This window comes from Dreissena polymorpha, chromosome 3, assembly GCF_020536995.1.
Source record: "Dreissena polymorpha isolate Duluth1 chromosome 3, UMN_Dpol_1.0, whole genome shotgun sequence".
Taxonomy (NCBI): Eukaryota; Metazoa; Mollusca; class Bivalvia; order Myida; family Dreissenidae; genus Dreissena; species Dreissena polymorpha.
The window spans coordinates 145,886,405-145,910,243 of record NC_068357.1 but is presented as its reverse complement, the minus strand read 5'-3'; the positions used below and the strand labels follow the sequence as shown (position 1 = coordinate 145,910,243).

At 34.1% G+C, this 23,839-nt stretch overlaps 3 protein-coding genes across 4 annotated transcripts in view; 1 reads left to right on the top strand and 2 right to left on the bottom strand.

The window, feature by feature from the left end:
- LOC127871870 (centrosomal protein of 128 kDa-like) overlaps nucleotides 1-15,839 on the bottom strand; it is a 33,108-nt gene extending 17,269 nt beyond the window's left edge. Inside the window, exons 1-12 of the mRNA XM_052415135.1 lie at nucleotides 14,990-15,839; nucleotides 14,306-14,387; nucleotides 9,555-9,641; nucleotides 7,542-7,604; nucleotides 6,631-6,818; nucleotides 5,449-5,521; nucleotides 4,927-5,040; nucleotides 4,332-4,424; nucleotides 3,308-3,382; nucleotides 2,760-2,877; nucleotides 2,022-2,176; nucleotides 1,387-1,652 (exon numbers count right to left, since the gene is read on the bottom strand). Coding sequence (XP_052271095.1) covers nucleotides 1,387-1,652; nucleotides 2,022-2,176; nucleotides 2,760-2,877; nucleotides 3,308-3,382; nucleotides 4,332-4,424; nucleotides 4,927-5,040; nucleotides 5,449-5,521; nucleotides 6,631-6,818; nucleotides 7,542-7,604; nucleotides 9,555-9,641; nucleotides 14,306-14,350 — 1,277 coding nt within the window. The 5' untranslated portion in view covers nucleotides 14,351-14,387; nucleotides 14,990-15,839. The remainder of the gene's footprint in view (nucleotides 1-1,386; nucleotides 1,653-2,021; nucleotides 2,177-2,759; nucleotides 2,878-3,307; nucleotides 3,383-4,331; nucleotides 4,425-4,926; nucleotides 5,041-5,448; nucleotides 5,522-6,630; nucleotides 6,819-7,541; nucleotides 7,605-9,554; nucleotides 9,642-14,305; nucleotides 14,388-14,989) is intronic.
- Nucleotides 15,840-15,966: 127 nt separating this feature from the next.
- LOC127871842 (phytanoyl-CoA dioxygenase domain-containing protein 1-like) lies at nucleotides 15,967-23,821 on the bottom strand. 2 transcript variants are annotated; one of them, XM_052415090.1, is made up of 10 exons: nucleotides 23,673-23,821; nucleotides 22,438-22,596; nucleotides 20,760-20,877; nucleotides 20,328-20,428; nucleotides 20,040-20,181; nucleotides 19,501-19,562; nucleotides 18,960-19,065; nucleotides 18,584-18,668; nucleotides 16,744-16,954; nucleotides 15,967-16,339 (listed from the first exon to the last, which is right to left on the bottom strand). In XM_052415090.1, exons 2-10 carry the CDS (start codon nucleotides 22,579-22,581, stop codon nucleotides 16,196-16,198), a joined length of 1,113 nt encoding a protein of 370 aa, XP_052271050.1. In that variant the 5' UTR covers nucleotides 22,582-22,596; nucleotides 23,673-23,821; the 3' UTR covers nucleotides 15,967-16,195. The 2 variants fall into 2 exon arrangements, with proteins under 2 accessions (XP_052271050.1, XP_052271049.1); XM_052415089.1 differs by having other exon boundaries at nucleotides 19,501-19,595; nucleotides 23,673-23,820.
- LOC127871843 (uncharacterized) overlaps nucleotides 23,493-23,839 on the top strand; it is a 39,410-nt gene continuing 39,063 nt past the window's right edge. Inside the window, exon 1 of the mRNA XM_052415093.1 lies at nucleotides 23,493-23,798. Coding sequence (XP_052271053.1) covers nucleotides 23,744-23,798 — 55 coding nt within the window. The 5' untranslated portion in view covers nucleotides 23,493-23,743. The remainder of the gene's footprint in view (nucleotides 23,799-23,839) is intronic.

Here is a 23,839-nt window from a genome sequence, read left to right as displayed (position 1 = left end):
TTTTGACCCGGCATGACCCATATTTAAACTTTACCTAGACATCATCTAGATACAACTTCTTACCAAGTTTGGTGAAGAGTGGATGAAAACTACTTGAATTAGAGAGCGGACAACATTGTGATGTTAAAAACGCACTAAGTGACCCCATGACCTTGTTTTTGACCCAGCATGACCCATATTCAAACTTGCCCTAGACATTATCAAGATACAACTTCTGACCAATTTTGGTGAAAATTGGATAACAAGGGACAAAATTGTCACAAAACCAGGTTTTCATTGTGAAAAAAAATCTGATTAAGGGAGACAACTCAAACTGAACTTTTGAAATGAACAAACAAAATTAACCCCCTTTGTAAGTTTGTTTCAAAATAAATCTATTTTAAGTTGTGGTGACCTTGACATTGGAGATATTGACGTGATTCTTTCGTGCGACACACCGTCCCATGATGGTGAACAAATGTGCCAAATAATTGTAAAATCTCACAATGAATGACATAGTTATGGCCCAGACAAGCTCATTTATTGCCAATTTTGACCTTTGAACTCAAAGTGTGACCTTGACCTTGGAGATATCGACGTAATTATTTCGCGCGACACACCGTCCAATGATGGTGAACAAATGTGCCAAATGATTTTAAAATATGACAATGAACGACATAGTTATGGCCCGGACAAGCTTGTTCCGCCCGCCCGCCAGCCAGCCCGCCAGCCAGCCAGCCAGCTCGCCCGCATTCGCCAATCTAATAACCAGTTTTTTCCTTCGGAAAACCTGGTTAAAAACTACTTGAATTAGAGAGCAGACAACATGGTGAGGTTAAAACACACTAAGTGACCCCGTGACCTAGTTTTTGACCTGGCATGGCCCATGTTCGAACTTGACCTACACATCATCTTGTTACAACTTCTGACCAAGTGTGGTGAAGATCGGATTTAAACTACTTGAAATAGAGAGCGGACACCATGCTCAATGTATAAAACGTACTAAGTGACCCTGTGACCTAGTTTTTGAACTGGCATGGCCCATGTTCAAACTTGGCCTTCAGATCATCTAGATAAAACTTCTGACCATGTTTGGTGAAGATCGGATGAAAACTACTTGAATAAGAGAGAGGACACCATGCTGAATGTTAAAAAACCCACTAAGTGACCCCATGACCTAGTTTTTGATCCGGCAAGGCCCATGTTCGAACTTGGCCTTAAGATCATCTAGATACAACTTCTGACCAAGTTTGGTGAAGATCGGATGAAAACTACTTGAATTAGAGAGCGGACACTTAATACGGACGGACAGACCGACCGACCGACTGACAGACAAGTTCACTCCTATATACCCCCCTAAACTTCGTTTGAGGGGGTATAATAAAATATCTCATAGTTGACACTCACTGCCGCACTGTTTCCTGAGCTCTACCCTTGAACTCATCCCGTTTCTTCTCTGTATCCGCCAGCGCCAACTGAGTGTTTCGCAGCTCAGTAAGCGCCTTGTCTAATTCTCTGCTGCTGTCGCGCAATTTACCCGCAGTGTCTTCCACTTGCACCAACAGGTGGTTCTTGTGTCTCTCTGTGTCCTCACATTTGTCTGACACAGCCTTCAGTTCGTTGATCAATTTTGCTGTCTGCTTTTCACGATTTTCGAGGTCTTTGGTTAGTGTCTGAATGAAAAGAATTAATCAGTAAGTACATATTCAACTAAGCTAAGTTTTTAAAAACATTTTTCTGTTTCATTATAAGATTTGTATTCATTGTAAAATTAAAGTTATAAATATCGTTTTACAATAAAGAATTTTAAATAAAAGCAAAAGTCTACATAACATCATTTCAAAACTATTTGATAAACCAAGTATTTTAAATGTCACCAAAAAAAAAGCGATAATTTTTCAAATGAAGGGGACAGTACCATTATCTAATAACAACCTCACAAAAATACAACAAGGGCTTCAAAAGAAGCTCATACCCCGGTACTCTTAAAGACCGCCTACATGAACCCACCTCTATATGGTAAGAGAGCTACATAGACCTACCTCTATATGGTCAGAGAGCTGCATTCTCTGTCGCTCTGACTTCTCCAGATTTCTCCTGATATCCTCCGACTCAGAGGAGCTCCCCACAGTTCGATTCACCTGCTGACGGAGCTCCAACAATTCACGTTCTAGACTTTTCTTTTGGTCTTCCTCCACTGAAAATTAAATATAGATATTAAATACAAATGAAATTGAGGTCTGCTTTGTGAAATTCTGGCTAAACGCTCATAACGTATTTCTGCAGATTAGTGCGTGCACATGCAAACTAAACAGGCTAAGCTGGTACAACACTTTACACACATGCATTAAGCCCCATTTTTCTAGAAAGCAACTCAATTAAAATGAGATCTACCTGCAACAGTTCATATACTTTTTGTATTGCCTACTCATTTTTTATAAGCAAAATAAATGCTTTAAAGTATACAACAAGAATCAATTAAATTAATTTACCATTGAAAAAAAGATAAAAAAAGTTACTTTGAAAATCAACATAGTTTAAAGTACATCTTTATACATTTTCTATTACTTTTGAGAAAGTTTCAGAATTTTTTTCCCAATGTATACCACAAAACAAAAATATAATTTTGGCCAAAAAGATTAGATTTTTATTCAAATTTTACATTTTGTGGTATATTCAAAAGGAACACTTCCAATCAAAAGAAGTTTACATTCAAATAAAAATGATCATGAATCTTAGCTCTATTGTTAAGTGTGAAAACATCAACAACATGCACTGACTAGATCGTCGTTTCCTTCTCTCACGTAGCTCCTCTTCTATCCGGGCCTCCTCCATCACAGACTTCATACGGGATCTGTCTGTCTCCAGCCTGCGCAGCTGGTTACGCAGCTCGTCAACCTAGACATGGCAAGCATTTAAACTATCTAAAATGTATTTGTTTTCTAGGGAATTTATGAAAGAATATAAAAAAAATCAAAAATTTTCATGTTTGGAACATAAATATGTCACTAGCTTAAGGCCATGAAAATTAGTCATTTCTATGGTATTTACGTATTTAAAGATATTGTTTGAATCCACTTATTATGAAAAGAGTTGAAGCAAAAGTACTTTCTGTATCTTTTCTTTTTACAATCTTCTGCAGCAACAGTCATGTACAGGCAAATACAAAGATGCTTAATTCCTTACATATACACAGATTTCTTTTTAAAAAAACACTACTAAATGCCAAGAGTCAAGCGTAAAACTGTTAATTAACATGTTCATATATCTGCTTCATATTTCTGTAGCATACAGATTTGCATTCAACCTATCATTTCTCGCCACTGACCTGCGACTGTAGGGCAGACTTAGAGCCCTCGGCCATGTCCAGCTTCCTCCTCATGTCGTCTAGATCTGTCTCAAGCTGTAACACACACAGACAGTGTCAGTAACGGCAGTTGGCATTCATTGATTAATGCATGTGCGCAAAGTGTCAGACCAGCTTGACCTACGCAATCCACACAAGCTTATATGGGACAATACTTTCTGCTTTTATGGTATTTTTCGTTTAAAGGAAGTCTCTTCTTAGCAAAAATCCAGTTAAGGCCAAAAGTATTTTCCCTGTTGAGCATATGCAGACTGCACAGGCTACTGTAGTTTGTGACGAAACTTTACACACATTTTTTTAACCCAGTTTTCCCACAGCGAGTCTCATTTAATGGGCCATCAGAAATATAGATAAACAAGAGCACCGCATAACAGGTGCCACACTCGGCTTGAATAAATGAAAGCTTGTCAGAATTTTTTTATTTTTTTAGGGGTCACAGTGACCTTGACCTTTGACCTAGTGACCCCAAAATGGGTGTGGCGTGTAGAACTCATCAAGGTTCATCTACATATTTAGTTTCAAAGTTGTAGGTGGAAGCACTTTGATTTAAGAGCCAATGTTAAGGTTTTAGCACGACGCGGACGGCGGACGTCAGACGGCACGACGAGTTGGCTATGACAATACCTCGGGTTTTCTCCGAAAACGCCGAGCTAAAAATGGTGTTGATTGATTGAGGAAGAATGCTAGAGAAATTATTTGAAAAGAATCTTCTACAAAAGAAAATGATTCCTCTGATTTGAAAAACAAATTTGAAGAAAAAAAATATTAGATTATCATTAATACAAATTGTCTATAGTTAAGACTTTGTTTCAGATTGAAAACTTTTTTTGTTAGGGTCGATTCATAATTATTCAACTGCAAATAACATGCATATCGATGCATTATATCAGTAAGTGGAATACATAAAGGTCACTGCAAATTCTGGTTACATGCACATCACTTAAATTGCACATGAGCTTTCGAAAGCGAACCCTCTCCACCATACCCTGTGCTTGTGCGTCTCCGTTGACAACATGCTGGAACGTATACGATCCTCTATGGCGGCTTGCTGCGAGTGCAACTGCTGCTGCTGAAGTGCCTGCAATGTGCCCAGCTAGATGTGTCAACACACAACCACTACCATGAAAACCAACATCACATAACCATACATGTGAGCGAGCAGTTTACACATGAGCAAAATTGATTTTGTAAATGATAATGCAAACTGTGAAAATAGTACTATTTGCTTCTGAGAACACCGATAAAAAAAGCTTTTAAAAAGGCCTCTGGTTCCCAAGACACCAACTGCACATGTAACTTGCATAAAAAAGCGTTGTTTTTATCAAATAAATATTATTTCTTTACACAATTTTTAAAAAGTCAAAACTGTTCTGATAAAAAACCAAATAGACAGCATGAGACTGACATTTTTTTACGTATTCAAATGAACAAAAACAAAGAATTCCTTCTTTCTTAATTTATTTAATTGCCTTTTTTGTCTTCAACAACTCAGTATATCCTACAAATGATTTTTAACTTATAACTGAAGAAAGATTTAATAAAGGGCAGAAGTGTAAAGGAAATCTGAACGTATTGTGTACATTTCTGAGCTCCATGGAGAGGTTAGAAAGCTCCTCATATCGCCCGGTCACTGCACGGTCCATGTCCATATCAGCCTGTATGCTGCGCAGCCTGCGCTCCACCCTGTCTGCCACCTGTCACACAACACAACACTTCACACTGTGTGCACAAACATTGCCCAATAGATCTGGGCCTGTACTTACATACAGCCTCTGTTACACAAAGGTATGTGTATAAAATAAGCAGTGCTATCAGAATGGCAGAGAAATGTAATTATTTTTTACCAAAATCTCTATCACAATTATGTCCATTTAATAGTTAAATTGGTAAAGACAAAATCAAAACATTATTTATTTATTTTAATTATAATATTGTTCTTGCAGGTGTGATTTAAAATTGATATTTAAGAGAAACTTTGTGTTAAAGTACTAGTCCTTAATATTTTAATTTATTGTGTAAACCAGAAGCTATTTCTAATACACTGTACCAACATAAAAAAGGTGGAGATTGTGCATATTTCACACTCAATGCAAATAACTTACAGGATCGCTAGACTGGAATCTTTTTAAATCATCTGAAATCTCCCTTATCTTCCGTTTTGTGTCCATGTCATATCTAAAATGCAACATACTTTCTTATATGAACTTGTGTAACTCTATAGTTAGGACCGTTAAGCTTAAGTCTCACAAGTCCATTGATGTTTAAAAAAAATTTACAACAAAAGCCCAAAACTAATAATAAATTTAAAATAAACAAGGGCTGTTTGTAAAACATGCATGCCCCCCATATGGGCTCTCCGTTGTAGTTACAGCCATTGTGTGAATATGTTTTTTGTCACTGTGACCTTGACCTTTGACCTAGTGACCTGAAAATTAATAGGGGTCATCTGCCAGCCATTATCAATCTACCTACGAAGTTTCATGATCCTAGGCATAAGCGTTCTTGAGTTATCATCCGGAAACCATTTTACTATTTTGGGTCACTGTGACCTTGACCTTTGACCTAGTGACCTGAAAATCAATAGGGGTCATCTGCAAGTCATGATCAATCTACCTATCAAGTTCCATGATCCTAGGCCTAAGTGTTCTTGAGTTATCATCCGGAAACCATTTTACTATTTCGGGTCACTATGACCTTGACCTTTGACCTAGTGACCTGAAAATCAATAGGGGTCATCTGCGAGTCATTATCTATCTACCTATCAAGTTTCATGATCCTAGGCCTAAGTGTCTTGAGTTATCATCCGGAAACCATTTTACTATTTCGGGTCACCGTGACCTTGACCTTTGACCTAGTGACCTCAAAATGTATAGGGGTCATCTGCGAGTCATGATCAATGTACCTATGAAGTTTCATGATCCTAGGCCCAAGCGTTCTTGAGTTATTATCCGGAAACCCCCTGGTGGACGGACCGACAGACCGACCGACAGACTCTTCTTCGAAGGGGGGCATACAAATAATTATAACAAAATTGTAATAGTGTTAAATGTGCAGCTTATGCAAGCATAATTAGAAATTTAAAACCATATTTTTCTCAGATCCTTCAAATTTTGTATCAAGCAGCTGACAATTATCCATTACAAAATTGCATCTTTTTAGGATGATGTCATGAGAGAAAAAAATACATAACCAGAACATAACCCTTAGATTATTAGTGATGACAGATTGTCTGCACTTTTTACAAAAACAAGCTTTAAAGATAACCACTCTTTATTTCTACGTACGTATCTCGCCTGTCGACCTCTCTATTGAAGGTCGTCTCAAGGTTGAGATGATCGCTGGACAGGTCTCGCACTGCGTGGTGCAGCTCATGTAGCTCCTTGTTCATGTCGTCTGCAAATCTCACTGACGAGCGACGTGGTTTCCGTCGACGACGAGAAATAGGAGAGGCGACTTCGTACTCGCTGTCACTCTGTGGAAACATGCGTTTATATATTACCGGTACCTACACAATCTCAATCAATCTGTTAGGCTTGAATTGGAGAATTAAGTTTCCATTACAGGCATTACACATCACCACATTTAACTCATTTTAGTAAAGATCCAATTATCAGTAACAAATAAATCAGCTCCTTCAATTACATATACAGGTGTTATAAACATGTGTCTATTTTAAATGAAATGATAATCAACAGACTGGATTAAATAAGTATGCTACAAACAAGTGATCAAAAACAAATTTTCCACCACCAACAAGATTATTAGCATTTAATTTGTAACAATGCAATGCAGAGATATATGCTCACTTTGATTTTCAGCATTAATTTTTGAACACCATGCCTACATTTCTACAAAAAGTGTTAATTGAAAACAATATTAAAAGTAATCTAAATCGTAGTATGCATTTAAATGCTGAGCTCCATACAATTATATGCCATTTACCAATCATATAAGCTCTTTGACGCATTTGTAGTCTTTTATCAAAGTAAATTTGAGACCTTTTTTTAAATAGATTCAAGTTTTTAAGACTTCATTTCCAACCCTAAGATACTGATAAGCAGCACACAGAATAAAACATCAATAGACTGCAAGTAACTCGCAGGTTGTTCAGGTTTTATGGTCTTTGCATATAGCCATTTTTACTTTGCTTCTGAGTGGTAAAGGGCTATACAAGGTAAAGACTTAGGCCATGTACCCCATAGTCTCGGAACCTTTCCTCCCTGATCTGCTGGTGTGTTCGACCAACGTCCTCTCGTAGCTGGTAAATATTGAACACTTGGTTGAATAATCCAATCAATTAATCAATCAATTAATCAATGGACAAACACCCTTACACAAACAGAAAAGTGGAGTGGTCTATTTTTGTCTACTGGTTAATTGTAAATGTGATGAGGAATCAATGGCTTAAATTTTAGGGTGGTCAAAGACGGCATATTTTACCCTTACTTAAAGCATTTCATTTGCAAACAGAACTAATTGCTAAAAAATATATGAAAACAGTTGTTTTTAACAAATGCTGCATCAAGCAAAATTGTAAACCTCAAAATGCAAAAGCAAAAAATTGTGATTGCAAAAAATGTGTAGACCTATATGTGTGTTTAACTGAAATTTCAGCATGTGCTGAAATTTGCATATCTTCTGTTAATAAAACAGTTGAAACATATTAAGATTATTATATAAAGTAACATAAAGTTTACATGCAAGTCAGTTTGTTATTGGTTGTTGAAATCATACAAAAAGTGAAAAGAAACAACTTTTTTACAATCACAACAACAACAGTTGACATGTACAAATTTAAGATCTTCATAACATTTTGGTCCATAAATATGATTTTAAACCAGTATTACTCGGCAAGTATACTTTTATATATAATTATTTGTTATTGTTTTAGTATTTAACTCATGCTACATCCAACAAAATATGATAACTAACAAGGGCTGTTTGTAAAACATGCATGCCCCCCATATGGGCTGTCATTTGTAGTGGCAGCCATTGTGTGAATACGTTTTTTGGCACTGTGACCTTGACCTTTGACCTAGTGACCTGAAAATCAATAGGGGTCATCTGCGAGTCATGATCAATGTACCAATGAAGTCTCATGATCCTAGGTGTAAGCTTTCTTGAGTTATCATCCGGAAACCATTTTACTGTGTAAAGTCACCGTGACCTTTAACCTAATGACCTGAAAGTCGCTAGGGGTCATCTGCGAGTCATGATCAATGTACCTTTGAAGTTTCATGATCCTAGGCCTTAGCCTTCTTGAGTTATCATCCAGAAACCATTTTTCTAAGTTGAGTCACCGTGACTTTGACCTTTGACCTAGCGACCATATGGGCTGTCATTTGTAGTGGCAGCCATTGTGTGAATACGTTTTTTGGCATTGTGACCTTGACCTTTGACCTAGTGACCTGAAAATCAATAGAGGTCATCTGCGAGTCATGATCAATGTACCTATGAAGTTTCATGATCCTAGGTATAAGCGTTCTTGAGTTATCATCTAGAAACCATTTTACTATTTCGGGTCACCGTGACCTTGACCTTTGACCTAGTGACCTGAAAATCTTTAGGGGTCATCTGCGAGTCATGATCAATAAACCTATGAAGTTTCATGATCCTAGGCATAAGCGTTCTTGAGTTATCATCCGGAAACCATTTTACTATTTAGGGTCACCGTGACCTTGACCTTTGACCTAGTGACCTCAATTTCAATAGGGGTCATCTGCGAGTCATGATTAATGTACCTATGAAGTTTCATGATCCTAGGCATAAGCCTTATTGAGTTATCATCCGGAAACCATTTTACTATTTCGGGTCACCGTGACCTTGACCTTTGACCTAGTGACCTGAAAATCAATAGGGGTCATCTGCAAGTCATGATCAATGTACCTATGAAGTTTCATGATCCTAGGCATAAGCGTTCTTGAGTTATCATCCGGAAACCATTTTACTATTTCGGGTCACCTTGACCTTTGACCTAGTGACCTCAAAATCAATAGGGGTCATCTGCGAGTCATGATCAATGTACCTGTGAAGTTTCATGATCCTAGGCCTAAGCTTTCTCGAGTTATCATCCGGAAACCATCTGGTGGACAGACGGACATACGGACGTACTGACATACGGACGGACCGACATGTGCAAAACAATATACCCCCTCTTCTTCGAAGGGGGGCATAAAAAGCAACAAGAGTTATTTAGTAATGTAATTACCCTGTCTACATTGTGTCTGTGATCTGTGCTAACATCCCGGTACTGATCCAACATACGATCCAAACTCTTTAAGTTACGGGTTGTACCCTGAAATTAGCATCAACATGAAATGAAAATTCATTATTAGAAACATATGCTAAGCCTTTAAAGCAAAAATTTTACCACAAATTAACACTGCCATTGCATGATATACATGTATCACTTTTTTTCACAATTTTTGGAATGGGGCCTAGACCTTTCAATTGAAAAATACAATGTTGTTTTGATTATCATTTGAGCATTGAGTTGTTGTTTTTGCCTCAAAAATACTATAAAGGTTAGAATTAAAGTGAGTTTAATGTTTTAACTGCCTATGTTCAACATATGAAGCTATACAGGTAAGAGAACTAAACATTTACTGGTAGTTAAACAAATATTGTTTTTGGAAGCATTCAATTGGGTACTTTAGGCACACTAAATTAATTTAATATATTTTCAAAACAAACATTTAAGGGAATTTAACTACAAAAAATAATTAAAACTATATCAAAACTAAGTTTTCTTTATTAAATTGAAAAATGCTTGCATGAAGCCCCAGTGTCTAAATCACTGCATTATTTGTAAACTTCTCTCGCCAAAATAATGATTTGTATGATCTGATTTCTTCAATCAAAGAAATATCACACACAATTTCCACAAATCACATAAAGTGTGGTGATGTATGCATAGCATAAAAGGTTAAGGTAAATATTTGGCAATTGATTTTTGACAAGTACACTTCTGAATAGGTTCAGAGGTGATAAAAGAGATAGCATGAAATGAAAGATTAAGTGATCGATATTTCTCTTAACCTTATCTAAACTCATTTTCAATTATTACAATTTCATTCTTGGTGTGTTTATATGAATGTCTTTATTTCTTGAAACTGCAGAGACAAAAATCTGTGTATTTCAGAACTTTTCATAAATTAGCTTAATATTAAGATAAAATGGGTTTTGTTCAGTACTGTATGGCAATCACCATAAAGATTTGCTCCTATATAATATTATACATACCTAACAATGCGTAGGGTTAGTAAATGCTTTAACTTATTACACTGATTGAATGTTACTTTAGTGAAACAAATTATTTTAACACATCTACATTTTTAGTTAAAGCATCAAATTAAACGGATATTAGCAATTGGAATTCAGTCTATTATTTTGTGTTTACTAGTTTTGTTGTAAAATATTACTCAAAATATATGATGAAATCTTCACAAAAATGATTTAATTTTCAAGATTGAATAGCCTTACTCAACAAGACAGGCATCAAATTGTATGATTGCAATTGTTTCGGATTACAGGTGGGAACATGCTGTACAGTTAATCTATCGCACCTACTCAAATAATGCCCTGAGTGTAAGATACCCTGAGTACAATACACTTCACACTGGTTTACAACAGACCATGGATCTGATTGTCATCTAGATAACCTGAATTACTTTATTAGAAACTACTTGGTTGATGTAATAAACTGAACAGTTAAACAGGGCAGAGCTTGATCAAATGTTTATAAAAATTGATTAATTAATAAAATTGCATGCTTCAACTGTTATGTGATAGTTTCTTAGATATTTGAATGTAAAACTATTGAACAATTATAATTTAATATAAAATTGTAATACTTATAAGTTTGTAAGAAAAAAATGTTTCAAAGATTAACAAACAAAGTTGTTCAGAATGAAAATTATGATTTAGGTGGTATATTGTTATAATCATAATATGTTAAAATTGCCTATTAAAATTGGACATCATGTAAAAAGAATATGTGTACATTATTCCTTTACAATTTGGGAATATGTATATGTAAGCTAGGTGATCTCTGTAAACAAAGGTACCGGTAAATGATTAACCCATTTAAACAGTAAATTGTAAATTTTACCTGTGCACTACAATGAAAGTATACATGTACACAGCCATTTCTTTTTTTTATTATTACAAGTCTTTTATTTTCTTCGTAAGATATTACAGGCATACATACATAAATAACATACATACAAGCATACAAGCATTTATTATAAAAAGTATTTTATGAACATGTATTAGAGGGGTACTTAAACTACTCTATCCGTAAGAAACAACATATATACATGCACGCATGTTATTAACAAGATACTTAAGTACAGCTATTTGAGTACAGCATACATTAAGTTTTGAAACATACATTCAATTTACAATTTATACGGTTTAATATTTCTAACACTATAGCACCCAATTTGCTCATACATATTATAAGACTTTTGTTGTAGGTATGTATATATTTTGTCTGTATTATATTAAACATTCGAAAGGTAAATTAATTGCTGAATTGCATAATGTAAGATACATTAAACATGCAGACTTCACAAATTATCTGGTTTAGCAATATTTATGGTCTTTAAATAATGTGTTATGTATGATTAGTGTTGTCATTATGGGTGATGTCGACAAATATTTTTATAAGGGACCAGTCTCTTAATTCGTCATCTGTTTTAAGTGTGGTTTTATATATTTCAAAATTGTGCTTCATGCTATTCACAACGCCAAAGGTTGAGGGGATTGTGTTTTTCTTCTGACAATGAAAAATATACCGTTTAATTTCTAGACACAGAATGTTTACATCGTTCATTTTTGGGGTCGTGATTCTAAGTATAAAATCTTGACATGTAATATCAATATTTTCACTTGGTCTTCTTCTATTAATAGTTTCAACAACATATTTAACCATTTTCTTGTGAATATGGACAGTACCAGAACAAGTGTACAATATTTTCTACTTCATTATTACAAAAAGTACAAAGATTATTGGCAGCTATTCTCATTTTTAACATAAGAGATTTTGTTCCCAAGATTCTGTGGACTATTCTGCACTGGAACCATCTAATATATGTATCTTTAGTTAGGTTGAAGACGAGTTCATGTGTGTTTTTCCAGTCAATATTAAAAAAATCTGAATTCCATTTTGTTTGACATGCTGGAATGTCATTGTTTTTTATTAATGTTTTATAAATATGTTTATCTTCTTTTGGGCTGCTTACTATTTTCTTTATATATGTTGGTAATATATGCCCTTGAATTTTATTGTAAAAAATCAACATATCTTCAAAATGTTCTATATATTTACTTATATTGTTAATAAATCCTTGGTATAATAAAAAATTTACGTTTGTTCCGACATGTTCATCCAAAGATTCTTTGGAAATAAAGCAATTTCTTTCTGTCATAATATCTCTCACAAAACGAATACCTCTTTCATATAGACTTTTAATATAAATATGACTGTTGTTAATTTTAAAATTATGATTGTAAAATAGAGGCATGTCCAGAATATCACTGCCATTTCTTGAGTAAAACTATGTAAAGTAAATTGACTACAAGATTGATTATAATTATATTATTGGATTCAAAATGTTAACATCATTATGGAGACTTCCATTATGATTATGAATACAAAATTTACTTATTATAGCAAGAAAAGGACATAAATGATGATTGAACACTGAATAAAATATGAGCAACCTGCCAAACACTGGAGTGGCACAATACATTTATTACACTCCTTTGTTCATTAATCATCACTTTGAACAAGAGATGGGAAATAAATAAGCTGTATGATATAAATTTTTAATCTTGCTGTGCCTTAACAAGTTAACATGTAGCACTGATATTAAGATTATTTTGTAGAATCCAAAGAAAAACAAAATCAGCACATAAAAGGCATGCACAGTTCAAAGAAGTTTACAGCTTTATATTATCAGTTAAAATTATTCTGCTACATTCAGATTGTAAGAAGAATCAACCTTCCAAAAGAGTGTGTCTATAATTGTTATATAGACAAATTGCAAGCATAAGCATACACAAATCAATTGAACATAAATATTCTATTAATTTATTTCAAATCATTTGAGAAGATAAAAATGTTACAGAAATACAGTGATAATTATAATAAGAATTATATTAATTATCAAAATTCACATGCATTTTAAAAAATAATTTAATTACATCCCGCTTTAACCATAGCATAAATAACATTAAATTATTCATCACAATTCTGCTTTAATTAAATAACAGTAACACAACTGATAGTAATGGTAATATTCATACATGTACATTATTTGACACATAATGTAAACTCTGACTCTTATTCTATGTTTGGTACTCTATATTTTTAAACTGTAATTGTGCATTTTTGAGTGCAAGTTACTGTCATTGTATGTTAGCAAACACCACATTCAACTTCAGTTTTGATTGTACTTTTTATGATTTAAAATAGTGCTTAAACACCATCTGTAGATAATTTGTAGTTATGAATAATCATAACAACTGTTATCGTTTATACAACGGAGTTAGGTATTTATAATGTTGAAAGGTAAAATATTAGCATGCATACACGTTAAATTAAATTAAATTAGACAGCTACTATATTAAATAGAGAACTTCTGTAGTTTTGCATATTATTTTTTAACCCATTACATATTCACACTAAATAAAATTATTTGAATGACATTTTACAATATTTTTTCTCCACAATATCAACTTGCATCCCTGGCTCGTCAGCTCCTTTGATTGACAACTGGCGAGTGGTCAATTAATACATTGAGTAAAACACAAGAATCTGAACCCAAACCGATCTTATATATTGTTAATCAATCAATAAATTATTATATAATTAGACAATATTATCTCTTTGTAGACATAAACGGAGCAGTAGCTTCAACACATTTATTGGACAAAATGGATTTTTTTGTTTACCTCTAAGTTTTCTGTTAAACGGTGAACTCTATCATCTAATGCCATGTTTATTGATGTCTACAGTCCATGTTCCATACAAAATCTGAAAAAGCACACTTCATGGTAAGCATAATTACGATGATAGTTATTTAAAAAAAATGAAACGCTAATTACATAATAATGCATATCATCTTTTTTAGAAGGACACTTAAAACCATTGATAAAAATCATTTGTTCACTTTAAAATATCCATTTTGAATACAACTTTGTTATTGCAAAGCATACAAAAATGAAGGTGTATGTAACTATTAATGATCTTTTTTCAACACTTCACCAGTATTGGAAAAGCACAATATTTACAGTTATTATGTAAATTATCAGGAAAATGTCTTTGTATTGTATTGTTTGCATTGAACCAATGTGATATATAGAGACACATTTGTCCAGACAAGATGTCTGAATTGAAACATGGTTTGACAGTTTAAGGTTAGGAAAATATAGAATGGTTCATGCTTTAGAACTGTTAAAACATTTGGTTCCAACTTGTTCTTTTTTAAATTTAACAACACATCAAATATGTCTGCATTATTTCAACCATATTGCTCAGTTTCAATGTTCAATTAACTTAAACACAAATCTTGAACAATATTTCTTTACTGGTTACTGTGTAAACTAAAAGCATGTAGAATAATTTAACACACTTACCTCAAACAAAATTGCAAAATAAGCCACCGCCAAGCAGTATCCAATGTCTAAATGCTACATGATGTGCAGTTTTGGGCAAAACAATCCAAATGTTTCAAATGAATTTATGTTTCAATCTTCTTATCAATGGCTCCAAGCAGTTCAGCAGAAAATAACAATATGGAACCCACAGCAAGTTTAAACTTGAAGCTTCTAAAAATGGGCTCACTGATATTCAATTATATTGTGTCCATTGTACATAAAAATGTCAAATAATAATTTCAAGAACAGTTACATACAGTTGTAGATGAACTTAGATTACTTAGTCCAGAATAACCTGCAAATTAAAGTTGATTATTGTTGCAGTCATTGTATCTACATAAACCTATTTTTAATGAGCGTCTAAAGACTTTGATGACAAATTCGTAATTGGTTGAATAAACATGAACATTTCAATTAATATAACTACCAAATGCATCGGCATACGGTGCATTTTTATTGTCATGTTCATGTGGATTCTGGCTTTTTATATTGTAGTTGTTGTTACTTTAATCTGGTACTGATGGAGATTAAATGTGTTTGGGCTTGTCTTTGTTTACAATTGGCAACCAATAAAGCGTCTCTGTGTCTGGGTTGGTGTAATTTGCGGTGCAATGCATATAATCGTGACCCGATATTTAATTCAATTGTTTGCAAGCAGGTTGTGACCGTAAGATTAAAGTATAAATGAATGTGTTAACTTAAAAAAATCAGTGTTATTATGAAATAGATGACATAATGATGTAATTTATCATAAAGTTAGTAATCATAACCTTTGATCTCTAGCTGGTATTTATGTCTCCGTTCTACTAAAACAATAGCAGAAACCACCGTTTATTTATGTTTACTTCTGTTTACAACAATTACTCAAAATTTCCACCAACCAAGCATCTCCCACTATGACTTTTTAGATCTTTGACAAAACATAAATCCAAATAAAACAACATGCGAAGTACAAGTATTTCTTAAACTTTTTATTTTCCATAAATAAAATAACAACACGATTATGCATGAATAACATTCACTGGTTGATGCATGTCTAGATTTCTTTGCGGTGCTTATGTTTACATTTTTTAAAATCATATATGTCGTTTAAAGACTGAATTACCATCAATAATGAATACAAACACATTATTATATTTCAATACGTAACAGTCTACACACAATGTTGAAATTAAGTCTGGTATTTTAAGCCTTCACTTGGTGCCCGTGCCATGTAAGTAGATCCTTGCTCATGTCGAACTTTTCCACGTGACGATTCACGTGCACGATTTCCCATTTCTTCATCCACGGACCTTGAATTGTGGTATCGAAGGCGTCATCCTCAGCCACCTTAATGACCGTAGGACAACATATTAAAATATCATGCTACTTGTTAATGCAGATTGGTTATTATTGCGGTGGGACACACAATTATTGTACGCATTTTTAATAGGAAACACGTAACTAATGCACGTGAATAAACATGTTACCTAGTAAAAGAATTGTTCAAAATGAAAATTTGACTATGGGGAGATTCCGTTTGCCATTTTTGAGAAAAACACAAATGACTAGTACTATTTTGCCATTCAGTCATTTTATAAAAGAATTTTATAATGAAATGTAAACGAACGTCCTCGATTGAACATCGATTTTCACACGAATGCATTCAATAAAACAAACCGTGTAAATATAAGTTCATTTAACACAAGACTCGCAAAGGCATAATCACAAATCAGTCATGCCGATTTACTCACCGGTGTCAAATCTTTCATATCCTCGACCAATTTCTTTTGCTCCGCATGCCTATCGACGAAATCAAACTTGTCCCAGTCGACCACGTAGTGCGGATCGTCGGCAGTCCTCATCAGCACGCTCTCCTTCATGTTGTAGAAACCGTTGGGAAGGGCGGGATCCTGCCAGCGAAGGTCCAGGCTCCAGCGAATCACGTTAGACATGTTTGGGAGGCTGCAACAGCAAGTATTCCTTGAGTAAATAAGATTTGTGTCCCGAAAAATTCGGACCTAATGCACTATATAGTCCGTACACACGGGTTAAGCCAGGTTGAAACGTACGACATGCTTTCATGGTATGTTCTTCCTAATACATATACTAGTATATCTCTTTTGAACATATATACAATGCACTGATATTGTTGTTTGGTTCAGCGTGTGCGGAATGAACAAGCTGATTCGGAATTACGAGATACGGTTCGCATTATGTCTCGTTTTCCCACTTCTTGCATAATTTATTTTGTGAACCCAGATATTCGGACGAATATTTAAGAACCACGAACATATCTTTCTTTTTTCAACTTTTCTTAGTATCCTGTATGTTTTTGGTAAATATAGTTACAAACATATTGTATCTTACTGAGAACAGACAGTACCGGCCTTTTAGAAGAACGGAATTGCGCAATACCGTGACTCGACGTTATCTAGGAAACTTTGCAAATCAATATCATACAATACAAGCACTGTAAATACAAAATCGGTGAAGACATTTCGCAAAACTGTACCGTACACAATATAGTTCTTCATAATAAAAAATACATTTTTATGTCATACATCGTATAACATATAATATATCCCCTCATAGATTTAGAATAGAAACTGGCAGATTGTCTAAACCTAATCATTCACTTGTTGAGCAAAGGACATGTATAACCTTTAACCGTCTAGAAAACGAATGTCATGTTGTGCTTCAATGCAACTTATACTCTGATTTAATATGAAAATATTTACATTCATATTTTAGATAAAGACCAAATATGCAAAAAATTATATACTTTATGTCTTCCGATAGTGAATCTGTGTTAAGAAAACCTAGTGCCTTTCTTTGTGCCGCATATTCACTAAGATTAACTAACATGTGTCTGTCCATATGATAAAAATGTACCCATCAAATATATTCCATGCATGTCGTCTATCTATTAATGCTGTCGACTTATTTTACTAGCTAAAATATGTTAATTGCGTCAGTTGTTTGCTTTTGTATGTACATAAAATGTCCATATATTTTATACGTTATCAAAATGTTAAGAATCGGCATATAGTGTTTAAATAATTGTTTTATCGAATTTAATGTGTGTATTTAGGATTTTTGCTACGTAATGTATACTTTGCATGTCATCTACCGTATGTTTTTGTTGCAAAATAAACACGTAATTTGTTATGTTATTATAATGTAAAATTTTCATTCTAAATCACATTATTGCATGTTGTATTACTCATCACCTGTTTTTTTGTTCAGTAGTTTTTGTTAGTTCTTGTTATCATCTCACTATGGTTTTGTGACACAAATTTATGCACGTATAATTAACTGATAATGATTGACTGATATTATCTATGTATGAAGTATGTATAATTTTCAACAATCTCGCTTACTCATAATTCACTTACTTATTAGAAATATGTGTATAGTATTATTTTATCAATTGCCTGATATAAAATGTGTCAACATGGGCCATTGGCCTTATGGAAATATTGTTCATAAAATATTAAACATTGAAACTTGAATAAAATATTTTGTAGTTAGACAAAGTACCAACAATATGTCACCATATCAATTGTGTAACGATATCAAGTTCTGACTCGCCTTCTATGTGGAATCAAATTGTTAATCAGCAACATCCCGCCGTAAGGTACACGGCACAAAACACGGTTTTTCTCAGTGTCGACCTCTGATATGAAACAATTACAAAATTATACTTATTACACAAACCAAATGTTATTATATTAGATCAGTACAAGTTATATTAAACCATCACATCTTATGTGAAGTCTTTTTTTATCGTTTACTAAAAGATATAGAAAAATATCGTCATGGTCTTGACATGCTCACCTACATAAGCTTCATTACACGCTTAACGCTTTTGTAAAAAAATGAATGTTCAATGCAATAGTCGCCATTTGTAGAACATAGGCATGATATTATGATTTCTACATGTTTTTCAATACACGTGTGCGCCTACCCAATGTTCTCCGAATCTCCTCCTCCTCCAGCATCACGTACCACGTGCCTCCATGGCAACACTGGTGCGTGGCCACCCTGCCTGTACGGTGACCTCGCGACATCACCTGCAGCAGACGAGAACATACGTGGCTCGACGGTAAGATGGGTTTGCTATCATTACGTCACACAATAATTAACTCATGGTCGTACTTAGTTTTAGTTTGTGTAATTTATTCACATTTCATTTATGTACAAATGTTATAAAGAACGATAGAGAAGACAAAACGGAAAATGACAACACGTGCACGTTTACACCATTTTGTTCCAGAGTCATGGAATGGTTTTATATTAATTTTTAAGACAACGTCAATTTGGATCTTACTTTGCATCCAACTGCACGATTTCAACTTACGCTATACAACCTACGTGTATTTTACTTTTGTTGATTTGATGGTTGCAGTTTCACTTTACCTTATTCTAAACCATTTATACCTTTATACATACATGTAGTTGAACTATAACGTAGCTCATATACAGTACAAAAGTTGATGTCCACGCACCTCCATACAGCCGTTATATTCATCGGCGTCCAACAAAGGTATCCATGCGGTGGGCTGCAAGACTGTGTAAGAGTTGTTATCAAGGTAACCGACGTCTGAAATCCGTTTGTGTCAATACATTGTTCTTAACAAATAATTATTAAGTACTCCAAAATACATCATGGTTTACTCATATAATACAAGTAAATAACACTTTTTTTTAGAAATCAATAGATGTGTCGGTGTCCTAATTTAGTTTTAACGCTATGCTATGCAATATTGATTGTGCGTGGATAATAACAACACTTTCAATTTTCCATTAATATGGTTGCTAGTATTTTTAACGTAAGAGAGAAAGAAAATCACAAAACATGGGTAAGGAGTAAACGAGTTCAAGCACAGGCGAAGAAACATTGCTTTTGTAATGTCTATATGCACTGATTTGTTAAGAGAATTAAGGGAATCTCGAAAGAAACTCGTTTGTTGATCATGGTCTGTAACTTGCTTAGACAGTTTGGTTCGTTGATGCGTATCTTTATGTTCGCAAATAACACCATTACCTTGATGCCAGGGCACGGTAGTAGCCTCGTTTTGAGGTGTCTTGGTCCGAAGGTTCCAGACGGGATGGCCGGCAATATTTGGACCAATCAACTGCTCCACCACGTTAAGCAAACGCTCGTTTGTCCACAATTTCTTAAATGCCTGGAAGAGTTTTGTTTGGCTTTTCTATAACCAAATACGATAATGAATTGGCAAAAACAATTGAAAACGACAGTAAGATTCGGTACCAATATACATTATGCTTGGACATAATGTACATTATGGTACTTGCACAAATACATCATTACATCTGGAAGTCTTCCAAATTTGTGGAGAAGGATATTGGCCCCAGGAAACTCTGATTCTATTTTAGTCAAGCGTTCAAACAAGCCATGTTCGCTATATGTATCTGAAAAAAAAAACACGAACATATAATGTTTTAAATAAAATGCATATTCTGTTATTTAGCAGATCTACATTGTGTGCCTCCTCATATAAATAGTTTTGTGCTACTTTCAACATAGTATTGATATAGTATTATTAACATATTCTGCTTTCATGTCTGATACAGAAATACATGTGTCATAAAACCAAAAACATGTTCAGTTTCTTCAATTGAAATATAAACATTCTTTCATTTCAAATGCGAGGATTGATTAGCTGATCCTCGCACAGCAAATTTCTTTTAAAGCTAGATAATACCATTATATTTCATTAAAATAAACTTCCTTCAGAAAAACCTCTGATTTTTCCTGCCGTGTGCAGTTTTTGCACCATTTGCTCCACCAGCTCATTGACCGCCTCTCTGCAGGCATCCAGGTCCTTTCTGTCGAAGAAGTTGTCCACGATAACATAGCCCTGGTGAGATACGAACGTGAGCAATGTTACGCGCTTAACACTAGTGTGCAACCTTTCCGTTACTGGGTTTGGGGTATATATATGATGGTTTGTGTGTAAGATTTTCCGAATTTACGCCCAGACAATTGGCCATAGCCTTTAAAAATGACTAGCAGTCAAGAATAGCTCTCCCGATAATGTTTCCTGACTTAATTATTCATCAAATTTCAGGTTTTTTCCTCCCGTTTTACATAGTTAATTTAGGTAAATTAAAATATATCATTAAGAATATTTCATGTCTTTGACAATAATTGGAATACAACTGCACCAAAGACTCGCGTTCCTGCTACATTTTAGGTAAATGACTCAATGCACAATAATATCGACAGTTAATAGTCGTCGTTTTAAAACATACGAGCATTTTCAATTGACGATTTTTCAGGTGGGGTAATATTTTCGGTATTGTGTACTACAAACATTGAAGCGGGTATGCACGATTTGTATATGTGTTAAATTGTAATATATTGATAAAACATATGAAACATTAACACAAAATAGGCAAGAAATAATATACATTGAAGACGAATTTCATAAAATGCAGCAAAAACAAAATTATCGCCTAGAGCCGGGACGAAGATATTTCGTTCATGTTTTCCTACAATAACCGAAGCTTTCGTCTTTTTATTAGGATCGGAGTAAGTGTTCGTGTGTCGCTTGAATAGATATCGTTGTAGGAAATTAAAATGATACGTAAAACTAAATTTAGATTCACATCGTACATGCATGATATACATGCTGACATTTTCGATTTCAGAATTAAATATCTGGCCTATTTAGCATTTTTTTGGCACATGTTCTTCTTAACTTTTATTTTAATTTATATTGAAATATATGTATAATAAGTTTGCTTACACCTTTTACATAAATTCATAAATATTTGACAAAATCCTGCAACAATTCTAAATTGAAGATTGCTTAAGTTATCGTCTGCTTAGTTCATCAATATTTATTGGGTTATCTTTATGTTCACGGTCGTGAGGTCACGAGGCTCTTACACCGTTTTAGGTACAACAATGTTGTGACAAAACCTCAAGATTGTTTTCTGTTTTAACTATCGGTATCAAAATATTAAAGATGTAAAATCTTTAAACTAATAGAATTATTTTGCAGATAAAAGAATACTTTTCGGAAGTATACATTTAAACATTTATTTATAAAATATTTTAAGTCATCTGAACAACTAATAATGTAATATCGCCTATTAATGTGGCTCGTCAACACGTTCTTTAATTACATTTCGCTGGTTATTCTATTGCTATTAATTAATTCCCCGAGTCAAAACATAAATAAGGAAAGCCAGAAAAGTTATGCAACTTTTGGTTAAGCCAATATTACAGGGTGGCTTTTATTAATACTGGTTGGACTGTGAAGCAGTGTCAATATAATTTTTTTTAAATAAGAGGTATCGACATATTTCTGAAATATATGTACCCAACGAAAAAAGTATCGAACACATATTCTATGTAAAGCAACATTCCGTATTTGATAAAAATTAAACGAGGAACCAAAATACCGCCTTACGTCGTCGAAAAACTGCCGTATCATTTCCTCGGGAAGTTGGCCCGGTTTCTTCTGTTTGGGTTGTTCTGGCATCGCCCTGATATCAAACTTTTCGGGATGGGCATCCTTAGAACTTCCCGGAATAACTTCCTGCTCACCTTCCATGTTTGCACCGCCCTACTGGAGCAAAACTAACTCCTATCAGTATAATTGGGGTTACCGTGATAGTGACTTTAAAGCTACTCGCTATTTGTTTTTACAAATGCATCGTGAAGAGTACGTGACGTTTTTATTTACAAAAATAATTATTCTAAGGAAGTTGGCACAAGAATATGAACAACTCTGGATAGTAGTATATATTATGGTAATACGTGTTTACAGTAAAGCATATCTGTGTACTTTTTTTCAGCGTAAATATGCAAAGCCATGCACAAAAAAGTGTATTCCAATGCATGCCTTATGATATGTAAAAGAAAAGCACGTCGGTGCCGTTAAGTCAATGGAGTCAGTTTCATATTGAATTTTCGTATGTTAATAAATAAACAGCGTCATATGAGATGAACGTACGTACATTGTACATGTTTATCTTCATACCTTACATAATTCTTTTTAAAACATGGACGGGTTTGTATAAGTTTCGATATCAAACTCGTATTGTTCACCTGAAATAACGTGACCTACAATGACATAGATTTTCATGAACTCTCATGTAACATATGCATTCTAACACAGGAACTCTACTAGTCTACTAATTATCTATGTTTATGAAGTTTTCCCTCAGATTACCAAGTTTTCCCCTCAGATCCATACACAATAGAATGATGGTAAATAGCACCACATTGTTTATGTTTGCACTTGCTTGCTTGTGTTTGTGAAGGTAGAGAGCCCAATACGAGCTTATTGATATGATCTGTCAAAGGACTCAAAACTCTACATCTGTCGCCAAAAACTAATACCGTCATTAAACTCCGTCGTTTTATTTGTAATACCTGTAGAACTGATTAACTGAGATTACCACATTATCTTGATCGAAAGTGAAACTACATGTATATTATTTTCATTTCGCGACGTAAACACTAAGTATATGTTGTTTGACGAATAGAATCAATGAAAGGCGATATTAAGTCTAATTTTTCGGACATCATCGTTTTAGAAAAAAATAATAGTTGTGACTTATTTTCCCGACGCCCAGGTTTTCCCATTTTTATGACTCTACAAGTGTACGGGCAGATGCATGTTATTAGAATTCATCTTACCGGTCTTTGCGTTAATCCAGTAACATATCACACCTAGCTGTGCTTTTACAACCGGATTACGTTTATAAAACATGAAAGATACATGCAAGAAATCACAGGACCATTACGTGTGTTTACTCAATACAGGTAATGATTTCACAAAATAGCTTTAAGTAGTATCGCAGTAT